This window comes from Oncorhynchus gorbuscha, linkage group LG18, assembly GCF_021184085.1.
Source record: "Oncorhynchus gorbuscha isolate QuinsamMale2020 ecotype Even-year linkage group LG18, OgorEven_v1.0, whole genome shotgun sequence".
Lineage (NCBI taxonomy): Eukaryota > Metazoa > Chordata > Actinopteri > Salmoniformes > Salmonidae > Oncorhynchus > Oncorhynchus gorbuscha.
Genome location: NC_060190.1, coordinates 54553013 through 54576293, shown reverse-complemented (window position 1 = coordinate 54576293; position 23281 = coordinate 54553013). Strand labels below are relative to the sequence as shown.

General features: G+C 45.7%; 1 protein-coding gene across 11 annotated transcripts in view; it reads right to left on the bottom strand.

Annotated features, from left to right (window-relative positions):
- The window catches only part of LOC124002875 (rap1 GTPase-activating protein 1-like), a 161639-nt gene that overhangs the window by 29877 nt on the left and 108481 nt on the right, over nt 1-23281 (bottom strand). For 8 of the 11 annotated variants that reach the window (XM_046310659.1, XM_046310663.1, XM_046310655.1 and 5 more), the window contains exons 3-4: nt 10310-10403; nt 907-942 (exon numbers count right to left, since the gene is read on the bottom strand). In XM_046310659.1, the coding sequence (XP_046166615.1) occupies nt 907-924 (18 nt within the window). In that variant the 5' untranslated portion in view covers nt 925-942; nt 10310-10403. Of the gene's footprint in view, nt 1-906; nt 943-10309; nt 10404-13979; nt 14297-23281 lie in introns of those variants that run through there. The other 3 variants (XM_046310658.1, XM_046310660.1, XM_046310653.1) reach the window with 3 other exon arrangements.

The window sequence follows — 23281 nt, the reverse complement described above, 5'->3', positions numbered from 1 at the left end:
AGACAGCAACAGAAGTGTAGGATATGATGGAGAGAGACACACCAGACAAGACAGAGACAGCAACAGAAGAATAGGTGTTGGAGAAAGACACCGGAAGAACAGAACAGGCCATAACAGAAGAGGATAGACACAGGAGACAGTAACAAACAAGAACCTGAGACAGCAACATACAAGACACAGACACCAACAGACAAGAAGCAGAGAAGGTGACAGAAGAGGGCAGATGGAGAGAGAACAAGGTGGGTTGAGCACACATAGAATGTATCACTTGAAGTTGCTCTATAGATTTGATTTAGTTTGATTTATTTACAGGAATAATAACAGGTGAAATACAGATAGTGAAAAGTTAAACATGGTTTACAAAGAATTTGCAGGTGAGGTGAAAAAGCCTGTGAAATTACTATTAAAACAATTATTTACTTTCACACTTTTTACAACTGGGACAGGATGAGAGAGGAGGGTAGACAAGAGAAAGCAACATAGAATACTAAGAGACAGCAACATAATAGGGCAACAAGAGAGACAGCAACAGACGACACAGGAAAGGCTATGGAGAGGAGGGGTGAGCACACAGTAGACTGTATCACTTAAAGCTGCTCTATGGATTCTAATTATGTGTGTGTGTGTGTGTGTGTGTGTGTGTGTGTGTGTGTGTGTGTGTGTGTGTGTGTGTGTGTGTGTGTGTGTGTGTGTGTGTGTGTGTGTGTGTGTGTGTGTGTGTGTGTGTGTGTGTGTGTGTGTGTGTGTGTGTGTGTGTGTGTGTGTGTGTGTGTGTGTGTGTGTGTGTGTGGACATGTTTAACCAGAAGTACCCACAAGAATAGTAAACAGAAAACAAATTGAAACTACAAAGAAGACAAAGCAGTGAGTAAAGTATACAGCAGAGATCTCAGACAACTTACAGTACCTGCATCCTCTCGATCATTGCAAATAGGTCTGATGTCTGAGGGAGAGAGAGACAGATCGAAGAAGGAGAGCGGTTTACTGGTTGGTGAAATATGCTGGCTCTACAGTCTTCTTCACATGAGATTTTTATTGTGTTCATCCCAACACATTTGTGGATGTGGAGCTGGGAGTGTAGTTGATCCAAGCCCTCTTTACATTACAACCAGCCTCTGACTGCATGCTCCTTGGCATCAATGTGTTGTGCTTCTTTCCTAGGCCAGCCACACCCCCCGCGCACACCATCACCCTCACTGAGGCTCCATTTACGACTCACTGAATCGCTCCTAACGAAAACAATTGCCTGGAAACAATGATATTCTCCTCTGAAGGAGCAGGCAGGGTGAAGCCCAGTGCCTCTAAAGGCGGGGAGAGAATATTAAGGTTGCAAACAGCCACTAACCACCTTAACACACAGTCTCAGGCAGGCAGCTAACTCTGTACACTCAGGATGTATTCATGCATGACTGTAACACACTTAGCCCATTAGATCAACACGGAATGGGGAGAGGAGATATTAGTCTGAAAATGAAAACAAATGAGATGCATGGGTTTACAAACTGGTTCTAATAGTACCCTCCATCTGTCATCTCTGTTGATTTCTAATCAATAGTAGTCTACTGTACAAGTCCTGCAGGAAGTGAGCCAAAGATACATAACTTCCATACTCCTTTAACCAAAAATCAACACAAGTGCTGTAGCCTCATTACAAACTCCATTCACTATCAGCTCCCATTAACGGCATAATCAATTTTATCCCAGTTAAGGTAGTGGCAGGCAGCCTAGCGGTTGAGACTATTGGGCCAGTAACTGAAAGATCGCTGGTTCAAATCCCTGAGCTGACTAGGTGAAAAATATGTCATTGTGCCGTTGAGCAAGGCACTTAACCCTACTAATATCTCTGGATAAGAGCATCTGCTAAATGACTCAAATGTAAAAATATGAGAACTCATGAAGAGAAAGGATACCCGCTGTCAAGCAGTTGAACTCTACTGAGGCCTGAGGATCTACTCTATTCAAGATAAGGGACACTCATATAAAGTAAGAGAAGATATACCCACAGCCAGGCACAGCCAGTTCTCCACAATGCACGCTATCCTGATGCTGGGCAGTTCCATCCTGATCACAACGCATGGACTAGGGAAGTTACCAATTAAAGACTATTGTGCTATTGGGTTAGATAGCCAATGACAGCCCAGTGAGGCACTCTCTGTACCATGTAACACAAGTGGACTGGGGTGTCAAGCTAATGTTTCCACATGACAACATGAATTTACTACGGGTACACCGAAATCTACTGTTTGGGCACATTCACACATACTGACCAACACTGGCTTGTTTTAATAACCCATGGTTCACCGTGTGAACAAACAGTGTCATATGATACGCTGGCCGATCCTGCTGCTGCCTTGAAAGCAAACGAGTGCAAACTAACACGGTCAGTGAGGATCAGAACCAAAAACAGAAATATTACTGTTTTCCAAACACAAATATTCACCTCACCAACTCCTTTATCAAAAATGTGAGTGCAGTAGTAACCTACACATGTGGGGTGACTGAACTCTCTGCCAGAGACGAATTGAGAGGTACCATTGAGAGGTACTGCCATGGTAACGAGTAAAAGTGATGGGACTGGAAACAGCGGTAAAGACTGACCCTGATCTAATGATCTCCTTTCCTAGACTCTCCACTGTCACTGTGGCTACTGGAAACAGAGTCCTACCAAAACCAATCTCTGTCCACATGAGAAATTACACATTAATATAGGTGATAAGACTAACAGTAAGAGACACAGCTCTGCCTTCAAGTAACGAACAGCTGTTCTGACTGCAACAGAGTAATGGTGAACAGATGTGGATTTACAACACTACACTGTAAGATACCTAAGATCACAGTTATCTGCACTACATTATCTCTTACTCATATACAACAGTAAGAATGAATACTTACATCACTGTGTCCTCTCCTCTGGCCCCATGTAATAACCGAAGGACTGAGGAACACATGGGTACTCTTAGTCATCCTGAAGTCACTCATAACTCCAAAACTCTGACTCCAAAAACAGAGTATGGGTATATTTGTTTCTGTGTGTATATTGACTAGAGGAGTGTCAGAGATCTAACTACTACTGTCACTTTACACTCTGTATTCTACTGCCCCTAAATACAAGACAAGAACTGCTGCGTCTCAGGTCTCTTAACAGGTCTGCATATCCATTAGAATGCATGGGTTTGTATAGGTCTGTATGTACTATATCTGTGTGAGCATGTGCCTGACTGTAAAGATCCTCATCCCTCCCTTCCTCTTCTCACACACTGTCTGTTTTCAAGGAAGAGCGTTTCTCCACCTCCTCTCTCGCTTTGTGGACTTCTCTTTTTTACCCTTTCATATGGTAAGCATATTGTGCTCAAAGCCTTTACACTGCAGAAGTAAAGTAAGTCTACCTTTAAGTCTGAATAACGTGTATAAACTGCTCTGTAAAGACCTTGATGTTACAGGAAGACCCTCCTTGTTCCTTTATTGACACAGCACATCTCTTCAGGGGCCTTAATTGACCCTGTGAAAGTTTTCATGGGCCAGGTCTGAGAGGAGTCAGCAGGCTGCAGGAGCCCAGAGAGGGTCTGCTGACAAAGCCAGGTCCAGGTTCTGAGATCAGGGTCTCATCATCTCATCTTTTCAACTTTCAGAACAGAAAGAAGGGTAGTCATTGTGCAGTATGTTAGATGACATGTTTTAATAAGAGGAAGAGAAAGAGTGAGAGGGAGGATAGGGGAAGAGTAGTTGTATTATTATGTAAAGTGTACACTGTGGAACTCCTCATCTCGGAGGTACTATCCCAATATCACATGTCCAAGCAATACTGCCCTATTTCATACCACAGGGAAACACATTTCAGGAACCTCTCAATGAAAACAGATTGGACTCATTTTATAATGGTCTGCAAGTTAACAAACAGATTACTGACCATTTTGGATCCCACCGTACCTTCTCCGCTATGCAATCTGGTTTCTCGCCTGGTTCACCAACTACTTCTCTGATAGAGTTCAGTGTGTCAAATCGGAGGGCCTGTTGTCCGGACCTCTGGCAGTCTCTATGGGGGTGCAACAGGGTTCAATTCTCGGGCCGACTCTCTTCTCTGTATACGTCAATGATGTCACTCTTGCTGCTGGTGATTCTCTGATCCTCCTCTACGCAGACGACACCATTCTGTATACTTCTGGCCCTTCTTTGGACACTGTGTTAACCAACCTCCAGACGAGCTTCAATGCCATACAACTCTCATTCCGTGGCCTCCAGCTGCTCTTAAATGCTAGTGAAACTAAATGCATGCTCTTCAACTGATCGCTGCCCACACCTGCCCGCCTGTCCAGCATCACAACTCTGGATGGATCTGACTTAGAATATGTGGACAAATATGTGGACAACTACAACTGGTTAGACTGTAAACTCTCCTTCCAGACTCACATTAAGCATCTCCAATCCAAAATGAAATCTAGAATTGGCTTCCTATTTTGCAAAAAAACATCCTTCACTCATGCTGCCAAACATACCCTTGTAAAACTGACCATCCTACCGATCCTTGACTTTGGCGATGTTATTTACAAAATAGCCTCCGACACTCTACTCAACAAATTGGATGCAGTCTATCACAGTGCCATCCGTTTTGTCACCAAAGCCCCATATACTACCGACCAATGCGACATGTATGTTCTCGTTGGCTGGCCCTTGCTTCATACTTATCGCCAAACCCACTGGCTTCAGGTCATCTACAAGCCTCTGCTAGGTAAAGCCCTGCCTTATCTCAGCTCAATGGTCACCAAAACAGCACTCACCCGTAGCATGCGCTTCAGAAGGTATATTTCACTGGTCACCCCCAAAGTCAATTCCTCAGTTTGGCCGCCTTTCCTTCCAGTTCTCTGCTGCCAATGACTGGAACAAACTGCAAAAATCAATGAAGCTGGAGACTCATATCTCCCTCACTAACTTTAAGCACCAGCTGTCAGAGCAGCTCACATATCACTGCACCTGAACATAGCCCATCTGTAAATAGCCCATCCAACTACCTCATCCCCATACTGTATTTATTTATTTATTTATTTATCTTGCGCCTTTGCACCCCAGTATCTCTACTTGCACATGCATCTTCTGCATGTCAATCACTCCCGTGTTTAATTGCTATATTGTAATTAATTTGCCACCATGGCCTATTTATTGCCTTACCTACCTTATCTAACCTCATTTGCACACAATGTATATAAATTTTTTTCTACTATATTATTGACTGTATGTTTGTTTATTCCATGTGTAAGTCAGTGTTGTCGTACGTGTCGAACTGCTTTGCTTTATCTTGGCCAGGTCGCAGTTGTAAATGAGAACTCGTTTTCAACTAGCCTACCTGGTTAAATAAAGATGAAATAAATAAATAAAGGAAACCTGACACCATCCCTACGGTGAAGCATGATGGTGGCAGCATCATGCTGTGGGGATGTTTTTCAGAGGGAGGGACTGGGAGATTAGTCAAGATTGAGGCAAAGATGAACAGAGCAAAGTACAGAGAGATCTTTGATGAAAACCTGCTCCAGACCTCTCAGGACCTCAGACTGGGGCAAAAGTTTACCTTCCAACAGGACAACAACCCTAAGCACACAGCCAAGACAATGCAGGAGTGGCTTTTGGAAAATTCTATGAATGTCCTTGAGTGGTGCAGCCAGATTCCGGACTTGAACCCGATCGGACATCTCTGGAGAGACATGAAAATAGCTGTGCAACAAAGCTTCCCATCCAGCCTGACAGCTTGAGAGGATCTGCAGAGAAGAATGTGAGAAACTCCCCAAATACAGGTGTGCCAATTGTGTAGCGACACACCCAAGACTCAATGCTGTAATCGCTGACATATGAGGTCTGAATACTTTAAGGCACTGTATTTATGCCACTTTAAACTTATAATACATATTGATGTCCTTTGTTAAATAAAATGGAGGCTTTACTGTAAATGACCTTCAGTTGTGTGAAGAGCTTTGAGTGAAGTGTACATTTACAAAAATGGCAGCAGACTAAGTTGGATTTTGTAGGAGAACACACATAACCAAACCTTTGTTCAGCATCAATATTCTAAAGAAGGTCAATCCTGTTGATATTGCAAAGATGTGTACAAATGTTTGAGGTGTTGTGAAACAACAAAGGCTACAAGGTGACATACAGCAAACATTTGATATTGAAACACACTGAGACAACAAATCTGTATTACCATTTAAAGTAGCCTACACACAAACGCAATGACAAGGGTAGACTGAGTAATGCTAGCTATGTGGTCAAAGCCATGCTTCCCATTGACATCCATGCACAGTGTGAAAATTTGACCTAAGATGAAGTTACGATTCTCCACTAGATGTGTTGGGAAGTGAAATACCCTGCATAGGTAATGTTAAAATGAAGTAGAAACTACTCAAATCTCAGCTCGCTGTCTGTCTACTGCACAATGTAGCTTAAAATGGAAACCATGTATTCACAGAGAGAAGGGATTTGGGCAAATTAATAAGAGAGAAGTAATAACCAGACAGCATAGTGAACAGATCATAGCACTCTTTCTCAAGCCCCACCATCATATTGAGACTCCAAGTACACGTTACCTTAATTTCCTTTTACGAGTCCTTTAATTTAAACACTCCAGGTTAGTGCTCTAGAATAGATGCAATAACGAGCCTCTCTCCCACTGAATCACTTTTGCTGCCTCCCTGGCCTGGGGGCCTAATGCTATGCATATTTTATATGTATTAATTACCAGATCTGGTCTGTTTCAGTGGCATGACACTCTCCAGACCCTAAATAAAACAGCTTGGTGGAGCTCAGTGAGAAGGCGCCTCACGGCCCAAGGTCTAGATTAATTGGGTTAAGGTTAGAATCAGGGTTATGGGAAGGGTTAAATCAAAATTCTACTGTTGTCCCCGACATGACTCAAACGCACAACCTTTGGATTGCTAGATGGTCGCAGTATACGCCTAAACATCCTCTGCGACCAACCTCACTACTTTTGTTTCTGTCTAAAATAACTAGAATATTAGTAGGTATCATATGTCTTGGAGGTGCTTAGAAATATGTACAATACCAGGCTGGAGGGAGAGACAGTCGCTGAGGCTTATCTGATATCAATTAATTATCGAGCACTGTCGTGTCTGACTATGATTAAATTATATGACATGCTATTTTATGAAATCGATTAATTGATTACGTGATTGAATGAAACCATGCAACAATTATACCATTAATAATCTGGGGCACCACGGAAGCATTCATTTATATAGAGCGGTTATCTCCCGAATCCACTCTCTTATAGATCTGAAGATCTTTTATATCAAAAGCAGTCTATTATTAATCGTCACCTCGATCGGTCTCATTCTGATTGTCGTAAGTACTTGGTTATCTGCACGAACCCTAGCTAATAGGTTAAATCAGCAATACACAAATTGTCTTATTTATTTACAAATACCTAAATAATCACACAGAATTACATATATATGTATATGCACAGGATAGATCACACATCAATTACTAATCATGTCATGAAAAGCCCCTAGCGGGCTAACCCGATATGACGGCTGGTTACACAAAGGAAGGGGGTTGGGTTTGAATGAAAGAGCGGGAAGACTGAGGGACAAAGGGATTGAATCTCTATCGGACCTTGAGACGCTATGCTACAGTAAATACAGAGTCTTACGCATTCTAATAACCACCCATTCGGAAGAGGAAAATGCAAGATATATATATTTACTCTGAGCTGTGCCTTGATAGATGGGTCAAAGATGGAAGACTGGTTTACCCAGCAGAGATCGCCATTGTCCTTTGAAGAATCTTTCTGGTCTTTGTGTTGTAGAGCGGATAAGTTAAAATACCCTGTCGTTCTTCTGAGATTGTCTGTCCTTTTCTAGGCCACGTATGTTTACAGCTACAGCTGATAACTCAATGTCTAGAAGGTATCACTTCTTCTTTAGTGAATACACGTTCAAAGATCATACCAAGTTGCCTTAATCAGCTCGCGCTGTACTCTGGCTGGTCTAGTCAAAATTCACCATTCCAGTGTGGTGATCGTCACCTCCATGTTCAAATTCACACTTTTAAAGCTTAGGGCAGCAGTCTTAACATTTATGGAACTAAATGTTCATTTTGTTCGGTTGTAGTTGAAATGAGCCCTTTTAAACGTATGGACACCGGTCCTCACATCATCGGTAACAAGGTTTGACTTGCGTCAACGGGCTTTTGTACTGGGGGGAGAAGGGCATGTTTCATAGTTCTCAACCAATGTCTGTTCACTTGGGCATGGCCACTGAGTGGGCCTACGTTTTACTATGAAACAATTCTCTTATTTAGGAGGCTAAAAATACATTTAATCTTTTCACAAATAGTTTCACATTTAAACATTTAAATTGCACAACAATTCCATGTGAATCTGATAACTAGAATGTGTAGACTTTCCAAGATACAATTTATGTCATCCTATCATCAGATAAAGACAGACAACAACTGATCAGACATCATATTCTTTAAGTACCAACGGACATTTTCAACTGGTTGAGAAAGGGAAATATTGTTCTTTCCTCAACATTTTGATGGTGCCATACTTTCACTGAGGTAACACAGGGCTTTCCAAGAGTCCATTCTGTAGAGTAAAGAGAAAAGGGGGGAAGGTATTTATGGGATGGTCATAAATCTCACCCAACAGGGCAACGTTATGACAGCACTTACACTGACCCTATTGACCACAAATCAATTACTACGATCACTATAAGGCTGTTGCATAAAAGGACTTGACACTTTCAGCTATTCCAAACTATTTCAGAAGATTTCAAACCCATAGTATAATGGAAGGGACCTGACAAACTGGGCTGAGGAAGATGGACCTGATTCCCTGGTCTATTCCATCACCACTATAACTCATAGCCCCCATCACAGCTTTCATCTCGCCCCACCACTCCAATACCAGATACCTGAATCTCCCATCCTCTACCTGTGGTGAGACCTGCCAATGTTTTGGCCACGCCAACCTACCGTCCACTCCTCTCCAATTATGTCCTCTGAGAAAATCCATCATTCATCGTGGCCGTCAGCGACAGGCTCCTGCATGACCTTCCTCTGGCCAGCAGTGGTAGAGCACAACATTTACACTACAGCATCTGCTCTGGTATGGTCTGCTCTGCTCTCCACACACCCTTCCATAAGAGGGATTGACTGATGCAGTGGGCAGCCGTGTCTCCAGGACCACCACCACCACCAGAGAAAAATCTGCAGGCTGAGGTACTAAGGCACTAAGCCACAGCACACAGCAGTGAAAATATGCCTAGATACTACAGCAATACAGTCTGGACCAAAGGCATTTACCTGATACAGCTACATTGATGAAGAACTCCATGATTTATAGTCTGCTGAATTTGTTCATATATTACAAGATAATGCATAATGCATTATATCATTGACAGCTTCTTGACAAGGACATTCACCTATAAATGTGTGCATTACTGCAGATTTAATCATTGAATATTCCTCATGTCCAAACGAATCACATCACCTGGGTTCGTAGATCAGCATAAATGAATTCCCATGAGCCAAAACCACAGAGAGTGATTCAGTCATCTGAGTGAGTGACAGCAGGTTTACAGAAGTTGAGGACGGACCACCAGTGTCTAGACCACTGAATCTCTCTTTGCCTCACTCTAACACTCCAATTCCCCCAAGTTCCATAATGTAAGGGGTAGATGTGGGTTTTTGAGACACAGATATTCTTTAGGAGACCCTATGTACCTGTGATGAGCTGGGACCCAAGAATCAAAACAATTTTCTAAAATATTTATTTATGTGTAAAATTGAGAGCATTCTCTATATTCCTCAGCCCCCAGTATCATATAATTATTTAAGGTGTTTTGTAAGTGCACCTACTAGCATCTTGTAAGTGCTCCTACTAGCACCTACTAGCACCTACTAGCATCTATAAAACAAAAGCTTTGTCCTTGGCTGTTGGAACAACCTATATATTATTTTATCTAAAAGTAGTAGATCATAGGCCCTTGATAATTACTTTGATTTTGCCTTGCTCAAGGGTACATCGACAGATTTTCTTTTCACCTTGTTGGATGGGGGATTAGAACTAGCAACCTTCCAGTAACAAACGCTCTAACCGCTAGGCTACCTGCCACCCCTGTCTGATTGGTGACGCCATTCACCTGCACACAGAGTAGGGCAATAGAACAACACAGGGAGGAGTGGGGCTGAATAGAAAAGAGGAAAGAAAAAGACAGCAAGAGAGAGACTTGTGAAAATAGTTGAGAGGTCAAGGTTGAGCTGACAGGGTGCAGTTGGGGCTTGGACCCCGCTCCTACCTTTGATAACGAGCGAGCGCGATATGGAGGATGGGAGTGTGACAGCAAGGGCTCTAGTGTGTCAGAGATACGAGATATCCTTCCATCCTGTTTGCTGTGAATCACAAAGAAAAAGTTAGAGTTATTGACATATATTATGACATTATGGGTTACTGTTAGGGTTAGGGTCGATTACATTGGAAAAATCATGTGTAGTTGGTTTTGAGTTGAACATCTCCGGTAGAGATCAGAGAAACGGTAGTGTAAATTCTGGCAATCATGGAGGTGCGAGAAGGGACCTCACCACATTAAAGAGAGGAGCACACTGTAGATGATGTGACTGAGCTGACTGTCTTTCCAGTCTGTCCCCAGTAAATACTTGGGATTAACCCATCATTGTCTTTCTGTCTTGCTCGACTGGCCTAGAGTGTTGTCTCCTGAGCCTGTGAAGTGGTGAGGACAGGCTATAACTAGGGCTGTCAGGCAACTGGAATGTCTGAACCATTGAAATAGAATTTGAAATTACTGGGTTGTTCTTTGGTTTGAACAACACAGAGTGAAAAGGGACATGATCCCTCCCTCCCTCCCTCTGTCTGATCATGTTTTCTCTGGTGACAAGATCTTATTAGCAGCCTGGGCAGAGCTGTATGATTGAGTCAAAACATGTTACTTCACACAACATCTCACAAAGCAGTCAACTGCTGGATCGACTGGCAGTCAGGCTTTTAACGGCCCATATTAAATAAATGGAAGAGCCTTCTACACACAGAACCTTGAACAGAGGGCACCACGCTGAGGCTTGAAGCAGGAGGCATTCTATTAAGGAGTAAGGCTTGGCACAACAACCTGGCTGGCAGGGAAGGTGAGCTGCTGAGAATATGTAAATCTCTCTCTCTCACATACGCACACACAGGTACGCACGCACACACACACACACATACACATGCATACTTTTCAATCACATGGCACAGGGGGTGGTTTGTAGGTTCAATAAGCCTATTTACCAGGTGGTGTTGTTATGCTTAAATTGCAGCTCTACTCAGCTGACGGGTTCCCTGCCCATTAACCCTTCAGAAACCGTCAGTGCACACCACTGAACATCACTGACAACACACTGTTGACCTGGAGCAGACACTCCTTTAACAGCATTATTTCATATCTTCTATATGAAAACATTGCACAATCATGTCGGAGAGCTCAATTCAAATGCTTTTCATAACCAAAGCATGGCACATCATAATATTGCCCCACTACAAAGCAGGGCCCTGCAGTGCTTATTCCATCCTACAACAGTACGACACATTGGCATCTGGTAGTAGGCTGGTTTAGATAGCGGCTGGGTAAAGCAGGCACTACTACACAGGGAGGGATCAGAGGGTTCAGCCTGACAACTGGTCACCTCACCCCAGGAACACACACAGCCTGATTAATGGATCGGATTACGGAGGCAGAATGTGTGTGTGTGTGCGTGTGTGCGTGTGTGCGTGTGTGCGTGTGTGTGTGTGTGTGTGTGTGTGTGTGTGTGTGTGTGTGTGTGTGTGTGTGTGTGTGTGTGTGTGTGTGTGTGTGTGTGTGTGTGTGTGTGTGTGTGTGTGTGTGTGTGTGTGTGTGCGCGTGCGTGCGTGCGTGCATGCGTGCGTGCGTGCGTGTGTGTGTGTGTGTGTGATTGGGTGTCCCACACCGTGGAAACTCCTGAAAAGCCTTCCTCCACACAGTACTGCTGGGTCATGGGCTCTGATAACTTGATGCAAATGAGCTCTCTCTACTCCTCTGATGGGTGTGGAGTATACCTGGAAATACAAATGAGCTCTCTCTACTCCTCTGATGGGTGTGGAGTATACCTGGAAATACAAATGAGCTCTCTCTACTCCTCTGATGGGTGTGGAGTATACCTGGAAATACAAATGAGCTCTCTCTACTCCTCTGATGGGTGTGGAGTATACCTGGAAATACAAATGAGCTCTCTCTACTCCTCTGATGGGTGTGGAGTATACCTGGAAATACAAATGAGCTCTCTCTACTCCTCTGATGGGTGTGGAGTATACCTGGAAATACAAATGAGCTCTCTCTACTCCTCTGATGGGTGTGGAGTATACCTGGAAATACAAATGAGCTCTCTCTACTCCTCTGATGGGTGTGGAGTATACCTGGAAATACAAATGAGTTCTCTCTACTCCTCTGATGGGTGTGGAGTATACCTGGAAATACAAATGAGCTCTCTCTACTCCTCTGATGGGTGTGGAGTATACCTGGAAATACAAATGAGCTGGACTGGTTTGCATATATTGCAACAAAATGGAATGACAAATGCATTTCTCTAGTCCCTGAGCAGCAAAGAAAGAGTGAGAGAGTGAGAGAGTGAGAGAGTGAGAGAGTGAGAGAGTAAGTGAGCATGTTTGCACCAAGACAATAGCTCAATATCCTCAGTAAGGTGTTCCCTGTTTGGTATAATCCATACCAGTCCAAATGTATCAACACATCCCCTGCAGAAGATTGAAAAGGTTGCAATGTGGAGGGCAAACATTCACTAATTATTGGTGCAATCAACAGATCGATACTATGGTTCAAGATGCAGTAAAAATCCAATTTGATCTAGTGTTTAACTTCAGCAGCAAACCAAGTCTGTTGAGGAGGGCTTATATTATACAGTATCATATCAACATGTACTTAATGAGGTATAGTATCAATGCAGGGGTTTGGGACATAGTCCCTAATAAAGCTTCATGAAGACATTGAGTATTTAATGCGTCACTGACTGTTATCTCATCAGGACTGCACAACAAAATCTCCAAAGAAAACACCATATCTGGCCATAACTGCAGCAACAGAGATATGGCATGGCTGGCCCTTTTAATTAGGGCAAGTGGGGCCGTAAATTATGGCTTGTGGGGCTGTCTGTGGTGCAGTCTGCAGATTATGGAGTGTGTTGCCATTTTAATTATGGCATATTTTGCAGTATGTTAACTGACATATGTCAGCTGTCAGTGAATCCAAACCTAACCTAGACAGTTAAATTTTGGTATAATTTCTGAGTGGTTAAGATGAATGTTTGGGATAGGGTTAACCTTGACGATTAAGTTTAGGTATCCATTGGTTAAGGTTTGGGTTAAGGGTTAAAACAGAAAATAAAGATGACAAAACACGTACCTAGTGCTGGGATTAAACTTGCGATCCTCTGAGCCGTAGCTCACGGTTTGAGGGTTTGAGCCCGTCCTCAACCCCACCCAGAACACCCTAGCTCGTCGTGAACCTACTGGATGGCCATAGGCGCTTGCGTTGCCTGTAATGACGGTAGGAAATTGCAATGGAAATAAAATGACACCCCATGCCATTATTTCAATATGCCTAAATACGTCATAATCCACCAGAGTTTGGCCTGGGATTGCAAACATAGCCAAGAGACATAAAACCATGAATCCAAGCACTATCAGATTCCTGGATCAACATCAAGTATACAAACACCCCTCTACTACACCAACATACTCAGTAATCACCTGTATTCTTATAGCTAACATCTAGCGTAATGGTCCCGTCTTTCTATTCCACTGCCCAAACCCACCTGTCCTCTACCCACACGCACTGATAGTTACCGGAGCTTAACCGGCCAGTCCAGCCAGACAGAACACAGACAGACAGCAGGCTATCTAATCAACCGCAGCAGCTAATGCACAATGAAAGCAGAGTTACTTACTCTAGGCACCAGTGTGAGCAGAGCGAGTGGAGTGCAGAGGCAGGTCCAGCATGGGATGCAGAGATCAGTGAACGATCAGCACTGCTCTATGCAGCAGAACCTAGCCAGGAATGTGCTGGATACAACTATGTTCTCTCCCTCTCGCTGTCTCCGTCTCTCACAGGATCTTAGTTTCTACCTCTCCTCTCATTTTACTTAATTGCTTCAGAGTGGTCTTTTGCTATCGCTCACCTCCAAATGTCTTCCCCTCTTTCTCTCTTTCCTTCTCTCCCTCTACTTCTCTGTCTGATTCAGTGTTAGAGCTCTAACACCTGCTGTTAGATCGCAGCCTCTCCTGTCAGATGATGCTATGGAAAGCTCCCCTCTCTCCCCCTCCCTTCCTCATTACTCTCTCTCCCCCTCCCTCTCCCTCTCTCTCCTTCTCTCACATGTACACACACACACACACACACACACACACACACACACACACACACACACACACACACACACACACACACACACACACACACACACACACACACACACACACACACACACACACACACACACACACACACACACACACACACACACACACACACACACACACACACACACACACACCACATGGACATGAGTGAGCAGAGTGCAGTGGGCGTATGGACATGAGTGAGATTCATGATGTGAAGTGCTAAGAAGGACATTATCTACCATACAAGATATCAAATCACTCTTTCCCCATTATCTACCTCATCCCTCTGACAATAATTATCCCATCCAGCACATGCTCCATTTGACTCTGTAGCGGACAGCTGAAAAGAGCAAAAAAAAATCTAATCTCTAACATAGATCATGGATTCACATATGGGGATTAAAATAGCATAATAGGCCAGAAGACCCTGTCAGTTATTAACCATTGATTCTGCTGAGATTCTGTCTTTCATAGAGGACAATTAAAATAAAACACAGTCAAATGCATCTGTAAATAACATAATCTTCAAACGATGTCTACCAGAACCAGAAGTCTATCTCATTCCCCATTGAGCCAGTCTTCAGTCTCTTTCCACCTCCCCTATGAGTATTTACCAGATATGCTGCACCTTATGGAGGATTGTGTCAGAGAAACTCCCTCTCCTGGTTCCAAGGCCCATGCTACCTGCTCCTGTCCTCCTGCTCTGAGGCATGTTCTCTGGCTGCTGCCTGCTGCAGCTCTACACTGGAAGAGGGTTCCACCTGGACCTACCTGGACCACGCAGGCTCAGCTAGACAAAGGACCAGGGTGGATGCCCATTGGTGAGGAAACTAAAGGCCATTGACGGGAGGAAGACTTAGTCTTCCTCCCGGTCCACACCCAGCTCAGAGTTTAGTGGTCCACACCCAGCTCAGAGTTTAGTCTTACAGGCCTGCCCAGAGCTCCCTAATGTCATGCAGGTGAATGAGGACCCAAAAGCGACTTGGCGAAAACAGAGTATTTAATCCAGAATAAACTTTACAAAACAAAAAGCATAATACTACACGTAAAGACAAGAACAGACTGGAGACTTGATCGAGAACTGCAGGTTGCCTCGGGAAGGCACTTGAACCTAGCAGACTCAGACACCTGCTCACCACGCAGCATCTGAGGGAAACACGACACGACAGGGCAAAACATAGACACAGCACGGTGAATTATATATGAGGATCCGACAGGGCAGGTACGGGAAACAAGGAGAGAAATAGGGACTCTAATCAGGGAAAAGGATCGGGAACAGGTGTGGGAAGACTAAATGATGATTAGGGGAATAGGAACAGCTGGGAGCAGGAACGGAACGATAGAGAGAAGAGAGAGCGAGAGAGTGAGAGAGGGAGGGGGAGAGAGAGGGATAGAAAGAGGGAAAGAACCTAATAAGACCAGCAGAGGGAAACGAATAGAATGGGAAGCACAGGGACAAGACATGATAATAAATGACAAAACATGACAGTACCACCCCACTCACCGAGCGCCTCCTGGCGCACTCGAGGAGGAATCCTGGCGGCAACGGAGGAAATCATCAATGAGTGAACGGTCCAGCACGTCCCGAGACGGAACCCAACTCCTCTCCTCAGGACCGTAACCCTCCCAATCCACTAAGTATTGGTGACCCCGTCCCCGAGAACGCATGTCCATGATCTTATGTACCTTGTAAATAGGTGCGCTCTCGACAAGGACGGGAGGGGGGAGGGAAGACGAACGGGGTGCGAAGAAAAGGCTTAACACAGGAGACATGGAAGACAGGATGGACGCGACGAAGATGTCGCGGAAGAAGCAGTCGCACAGCGACAGGATTGACGACCTGGGAGACACGGAACGGACCAATGAACCGCGGAGTCAACTTACGAGAAGCTGTCGTAAGAGGAAGGTTGCGAGTGGAAAGCCACACTCTCTGGCCGCAACAATACCTAGGACTCTTAATCCTGCGTTTATTGGCGGCTCTCACAGTCTGTGCCCTGTAGCGGCAAAGTGCAGACCTCACCCTCCTCCAGGTGCGCTCACAACGTTGGACAAACGCTTGAGCGGAGGGAACGCTGGACTCGGCAAGCTGGGAAGAGAATAGAGGAGGCTGGTAACCCAGACTACTCTGAAACGGAGATAACCCGGTAGCAGACGAAGGAAGCGAGTTGTGAGCGTATTCTGCCCAGGGGAGCTGTTCTGCCCAAGACGCAGGGTTTCTGAAAGAAAGGCTGCGGAGTATGCGACCAATCGTCTGATTGGCCCTCTCTGCTTGACCGTTAGACTGGGGATGAAACCCGGAAGAGAGACTGACGGACGCACCAATCAAACGACAGAACTCCCTCCAAAACTGTGACGTGAATTGCGGGCCTCTGTCTGAAACGGCGTCTAACGGGAGGCCATGAATTCTGAACACATTCTCGATAATGATTTGTGCCGTCTCCTTAGCGGAAGGAAGTTTAGCGAGGGGAATGAAATGTGCCGCCTTAGAGAACCTATCGACAACCGTAAGAATCACAGTCTTCCCCGCAGACAAAGGCAGACCGGTAATGAAGTCTAGGGCGATGTGAGACCATGGTCGAGAAGGAATGGGGAGCGGTCTGAGACGACCGGCAGGAGGAGAGTTACCCGACTTAGTCTGCGCGCAGTCCGAACAAGCAGCCACGAAACGGCGCGTGTCACGCTCCTGAGTCGGCCACCAAAATCGCTGGCGAATAGACGCAAGAGTGCCTCGAACACCGGGATGACCAGCTAACTTGGCAGAGTGAGCCCACTGAAGAACAGCCAGACGAGTGGAAACAGGAACGAAAAGGAGGTTACTAGGACAAGCGCGCGGCGACGCAGTGTGCGTGAGTGCTTGCTTAACCTGTCTTTCAATTCCCCAGACTGTCAACCCGACAACACGCCCATAAGGAAGAATCCCCTCGGGATCAGTAGAAGCCACAGAAGAACTAAACAGACGGGATAAGGCATCAGGCTTGGTGTTCTTGCTACCCGGACGGTAAGAAATCACAAACTCGAAACGAGCGAAAAACAACGCCCAACGAGCTTGACGGGCATTAAGTCGTTTGGCAGAACGGATGTACTCAAGGTTCTTATGGTCTGTCCAAACGACAAAAGGAACGGTCGCCCCCTCCAACCACTGTCGCCATTCGCCTAGGGCTAAGCGGATGGCGAGCAGTTCACGGTTACCCACATCATAGTTGCGCTCAGATGGCGACAGGCGATGAGAAAAATAAGCGCAAGGATGAACCTTATCGTCAGACTGGAAGCGCTGGGATAGAATGGCTCCCACGCCTACCTCTGAAGCGTCAACCTCGACAATGAATTGTCTAGTGACGTCAGGAGTAACGAGGATAGGAGCGGACGTAAAACGTTCTTTTAGAAGATCAAAAGCTCCCTGGGCGGAACCGGACCACTTAAAACACGTCTTGACAGAAGTAAGAGCTGTGAGAGGGGCAGCAACTTGACCGAAATTACGAATGAAACGCCGATAGAAATTAGCGAAACCTAAAAAGCGCTGCAACTCGACACGTGACCTTGGAACGGGCCAATCACTGACAGCTTGGACCTTAGCGGAATCCATCTGAATGCCTTCAGCGGAAATAACGGAACCGAGAAAAGTAACGGAGGAGACATGAAAAGAGCACTTCTCAGCCTTTACGTAGAGACAATTCTCTAAAAGGCGCTGTAGAACACGTCGAACGTGCTGAACATGAATCTCGAGTGACGGTGAAAAAATCAGGATATCGTCAAGATAGACAAAAACAAAGATGTTCAGCATGTCTCTCAGAACATCATTAACTAATGCCTGAAAAACAGCTGGCGCATTGGCGAGACCAAACGGCAGAACCCGGTACTCAAAATGCCCTAACGGAGTGTTAAACGCCGTTTTCCACTCGTCCCCCTCTCTGATGCGCACGAGATGGTAAGCGTTACGAAGGTCCAACTTAGTAAAGCACCTGGCTCCCTGCAGAATCTCGAAGGCTGATGACATAAGGGGAAGCGGATAACGATTCTTAACCGTTATGTCATTCAGCCCTCGATAATCACGCAGGGCGCAGAGTACCGTCCTTCTTCTTAACAAAAAAGAACCCCGCCCCGGCCGGAGAGGAAGAAGGCACTATGGTACCGGCGTCAAGAGACACAGATAAATAATCCTCGAGAGCCTTACGTTCGGGAGCCGACAGAGAGTATAGTCTACCCCGAGGAGGAGTGGTCCCCGGAAGGAGATCAATACTACAATCATACGACCGGTGAGGAGGAAGGGAGTTGGCTCGGGACCGACTGAAGACCGTGCGCAGATCATGATATTCCTCCGGCACTCCTGTCAAATCGCCAGGTTCCTCCTGAGAAGTGGGGACAGAAGAAATGGGAGGGATGGCAGACATTAAGCACTTCACATGACAAGATACGTTCCAGGATAGGATAGAATTACAAGACCAATTAATAGAAGGATTATGACATACTAGCCAGGGATGACCCAAAACAACAGGTGTGAAAGGTGAACGAAAAATCAAAAAGAAATAGTCTCACTGTGGTTACCAGATACTGTGAGAGTTAAAGGTAGTGTCTCAAATCTGATACTGGGAAGATGACTACCATCTAAGGCAAACATGGGCGTAGGCTTGTCTAACGGTCTGAAAGGAATGTTATGTTTCCGAACCCATGCTTCGTCCATGAAACAACCCTCAGCCCCAGAGTCAATCAAGGCACTGCATGTAGCACCCGAACCGGTCCAGCGTAGATGGACCGACATAGTAGTACAAGATCTAGATGAAGAGACCTGAGTAGTAGCGCTCACCAGTAGCCCTCCGCTTACTGATGGGCTCTGGCCTCTTACTGGACATGAATTAACAAAATGTCCATCAAATCCGCAATAGAGGCACAGGCGGTTGGTGATCCTCCGTTCCCTCTCCTTAGTCGAGATGCGAATCCCTCCCAGCTGCATGGACTCAGTCTCAGAGCCAGAGGAGGGAGATGGTTGCGATGCGGAGCAGGGAAACACCGTTGATGCGAGCTCTCTTCCACGAGCCTGGTGACGAAGATCTACCCGTCGTTCTATGCGGATGGCGAGAGCAATCAAAGAGTCCACACTGGAAGGAACCTCCCGAGAGAGAATCTCATCTTTGACCACTGTGTGGAGTCCCTCCAGAAAACGAGCGAGCAGCGCCGGCTCGTTCCAGTCACTAGAGGCAGCAAGAGTACGAAACTCTATTGAGTAATCCGTTATGGATCGATCACCTTGGCATAGGGAAGCCAGGACCCTAGAAGCCTCCCCACCAAAAACTGAACGGTCAAAAACCCGAATCATCTCCTCTTTAAAGTTCTGGTAATTGTTAGAACAATCAGCCCTTGCCTCCCAGATAGCTGTGCCCCACTCTCGGGCCCGGCCAGTAAGGAGTGAAATGACGTAAGCAACCCGAGCTCTCTCTCTAGAGTATGTGTTGGGTTGGAGAGAGAACACAATCTCACACTGGGTGAGAAAGGAGCGGCACTCAGTGGGCTGCCCGGAGTAGCAAGGTGGGTTATTAACCCTAGGTTCTGGAGACTCGGCAGGCCAGGAAGTAACAGGTGGCACGAGACGAAGACTCTGGAACTGTCCAGAGAGGTCGGAAACCTGAGCGGCCAGGCTCTCCACGGCATGGCGAGCAGCAGACAATTCCTGCTCGTGTCTGCCGAGCATGGCTCCTTGGATCTCGACGGCAGTGTTACGAGCGTCTGTAGTCGCTGGGTCCATTCCTCGGGCGGATCCTTCTGTCATGCAGGTGAATGAGGACCCAAAAGCGACTTGGCGAAAACAGAGTATTTAATCCAGAATAAACTTTACCAAACAAAAAGCATAATACTACACGTAAAGACAAGAACAGACTGGAGACTTGATCGAGAACTGCAGGTTGCCTCGGGAAGGCACTTGAACCTAGCAGACTCAGACACCTGCTCACCACGCAGCATCTGAGGGAAACACGACACGACAGGGCAAAACATAGACACAGCACGGTGAATTATATATGAGGATCCGACAGGGCAGGTACGGGAAACAAGGAGAGAAATAGGGACTCTAATCAGGGAAAAGGATCGGGAACAGGTGTGGGAAGACTAAATGATGATTAGGGGAATAGGAACAGCTGGGAGCAGGAACGGAACGATAGAGAGAAGAGAGAGCGAGAGAGTGAGAGAGGGAGGGGGAGAGAGAGGGATAGAAAGAGGGAAAGAACCTAATAAGACCAGCAGAGGGAAACGAATAGAATGGGAAGCACAGGGACAAGACATGATAATAAATGACAAAACATGACACCTAAAGCACATTGTTTGGGTGTGGTTCCACACCAGTCTCAATAGACACACAAAACCATTTTGTCTTAGTTTTTCACAGCCAGTAGTTTCCCCCTGTCTATCTCCCAGATGAACTACATTGGAACTCACACAGGGAAGATCATTTTACCTCTGATAACCTTTCCCCTCATGAGAGGGCAACCAGACCGAGATCCAGGCAGCCTGGAAGGGTCTGATGAAGGGCCTCTCCAATTGGCAAAGCTGACAATAGGATGAGCAGGGTATCATTGTTCCCAAACAGAGTGAGAATGAGGGAGTCAAACCAAGTCATAGGGAGTCAGTATCCTAAATCACTCTCATTGTCAGCCCAGACAAAGATCAATGTATTTGAGAAATACTTGGAAAAAGAATGCTCTTTGGCCTGTGCTAATTAAAGGGATCCTCCATAATCTCTCTCACTCTCTCTCCCCCATTCACTTCCTCCCCATTCATTCATTCACTCCCTCTCTCTCACTCTCTCTCCCCCATTCACTTCCTCCCCATTCATTCATTCACTCCCTCTCTCTCTCACTCTCTCACCCCCATTCACTTCCTCCCCATTCATTCATTCACTCCCTCTCTCTCTCACTCTCTCACCCCCATTCACTTCCTCCCCATTCATTCATTCACTCCCTCTCTCTCACTCTCTCTCCCCCATTCACTTCCTCCCCATTCATTCATTCACTCCCTCTCTCTCTCACTCTCTCTCCCCCATTCACTTCCTCCCCATTCATTCATTCACTCCCTCTCTCTCTCACTCTCTCACCCCCATTCACTTCCTCCCCATTCATTCATTCACTCCCTCTCTCTCTCACTCTCTCACCCCCATTCACTTCCTCCCCATTCATTCATTCACTCCCTCTCTCTCTCTCTCTCTCTCTCCCCCATTCATTCATTCATTCATTCACTCACTCCTCTCTCTCTCTCTCTCTCTCTCTCTCTCTCTCTCTCTCTCTCTCTCCCTCCCCATTCACTCCCTCTCTCACTGTCTTTTCAGCCCCTGCAGTCATCTGTGGAGCCAGCTAGGCTAAATTTCACATTTACACACTGTCATACTGCAGATACTTCACTCCGTGCTGAGAGACTAGCAATCCCTATGTGGGAGGAGGCACAGATACTATATTGAGTGTGTGTGTGACAGAGAGAGGTAAGGAGAGGGGCAATGGCCTCCTCACTGAGTGTGACTGAAGGAGTAACTTTATCACTTTTTTATTAGTAAGTAACTCCTGTCTGGTCTGTCCTGGGGCTGTGGGATTCATCGTTCCCTCTGAGTCTGCTGGGACTAGGAGGACTACACGTGGCTGGACACACATCAAATGAGAACCCTGTCAACCCTGCTTACCACCTCTGCTTCTCATAATTCAATTGTGTTTGGAACTCTAACTCCATTGATTTTGTTAGTCCTGTGCTGGAAACTGTGTGGTGTGAGACAACACGACAGCCCGGCAGACAGACAGGCAAGGCCATGGCCCCTGTCCCCAGTCCCCTGAAGCCCAACCTGATGATGGAATACAGGCAGGCAGCAGCCTCGTAGTTCATTCCCAGTGTCAGCGCCAGTCACCCTGACCACTGGGGATGGAGGTAAGCTCCTCTGCTCCGTAATGAGCTCCGGCCCAACCCAGGTCAACCTTTGTCCCTGTGCTTCAGTGTACTGTACTGCTCTGCTCTGGTCATGGTCCGATGGGAGCCCAGCACAGCTGTGGCTTTTGCTCTGCTGACAAGGTGACTAATTAGGTGATTACAGTCATTAAGAGGATGGCCAGTGATCTCAGCATGTGCTCCAGGTGGACATCAGTGGCTGACTGAAGTGCATTCAACTCCAAAAGCAGCAAAAAGCAAAGCTAGCCATACTCAAGGCTAGCCATGACAATACCACCAGTTGAAAGCAGCAGAGTTAAATATAGAAATTGTGTTCAAAACAAATGTTAGAGATGTATCTGAACCACTCAGGTATTGTTATGCTGATGCATCTAGCCACACAATCCCCAAAGCACTGTGATCAGATACACGTTTAGCAGATGTTATTGTGGGTGTAACGAAATGCTTGTGTTTCTAGTGCAGTAATATCTGACCATTTCACAACAATACACACAGATCTAAGTAAAGGAATGGGATTAAGACTATAGAAATATATGGACGAGCAATGTCAAAGAGGCTTAGACTAAGATACAGTAGAATAGAATACAGTATATACATATGAGATGAGTAATGCAAAATATGTACACATTATTAAAGTGACTAGTGTTTAATTTATTAAAGTGGCAAGTGATTTCAAGTCTGCCTGTTCACCCCGCTATCATCCAGAAGGCGAGGTCAGTACAGGTGCATCAAAGCTGGGACCGAGAGACTGAAAACAGCTTCTACCTCAATGCCATCAGACTGTTAGACAGCCATCACTAACATTGAGTGGCTGCTGCCAACATACTGACTCAAATCTCTAGCCACTTTAATAATTAAAAATTGGATGTAATAAATGTATCACTAGCCAGTCACTTTAAACAATACCACTTTAAATAATGTTTACATACCCTACATT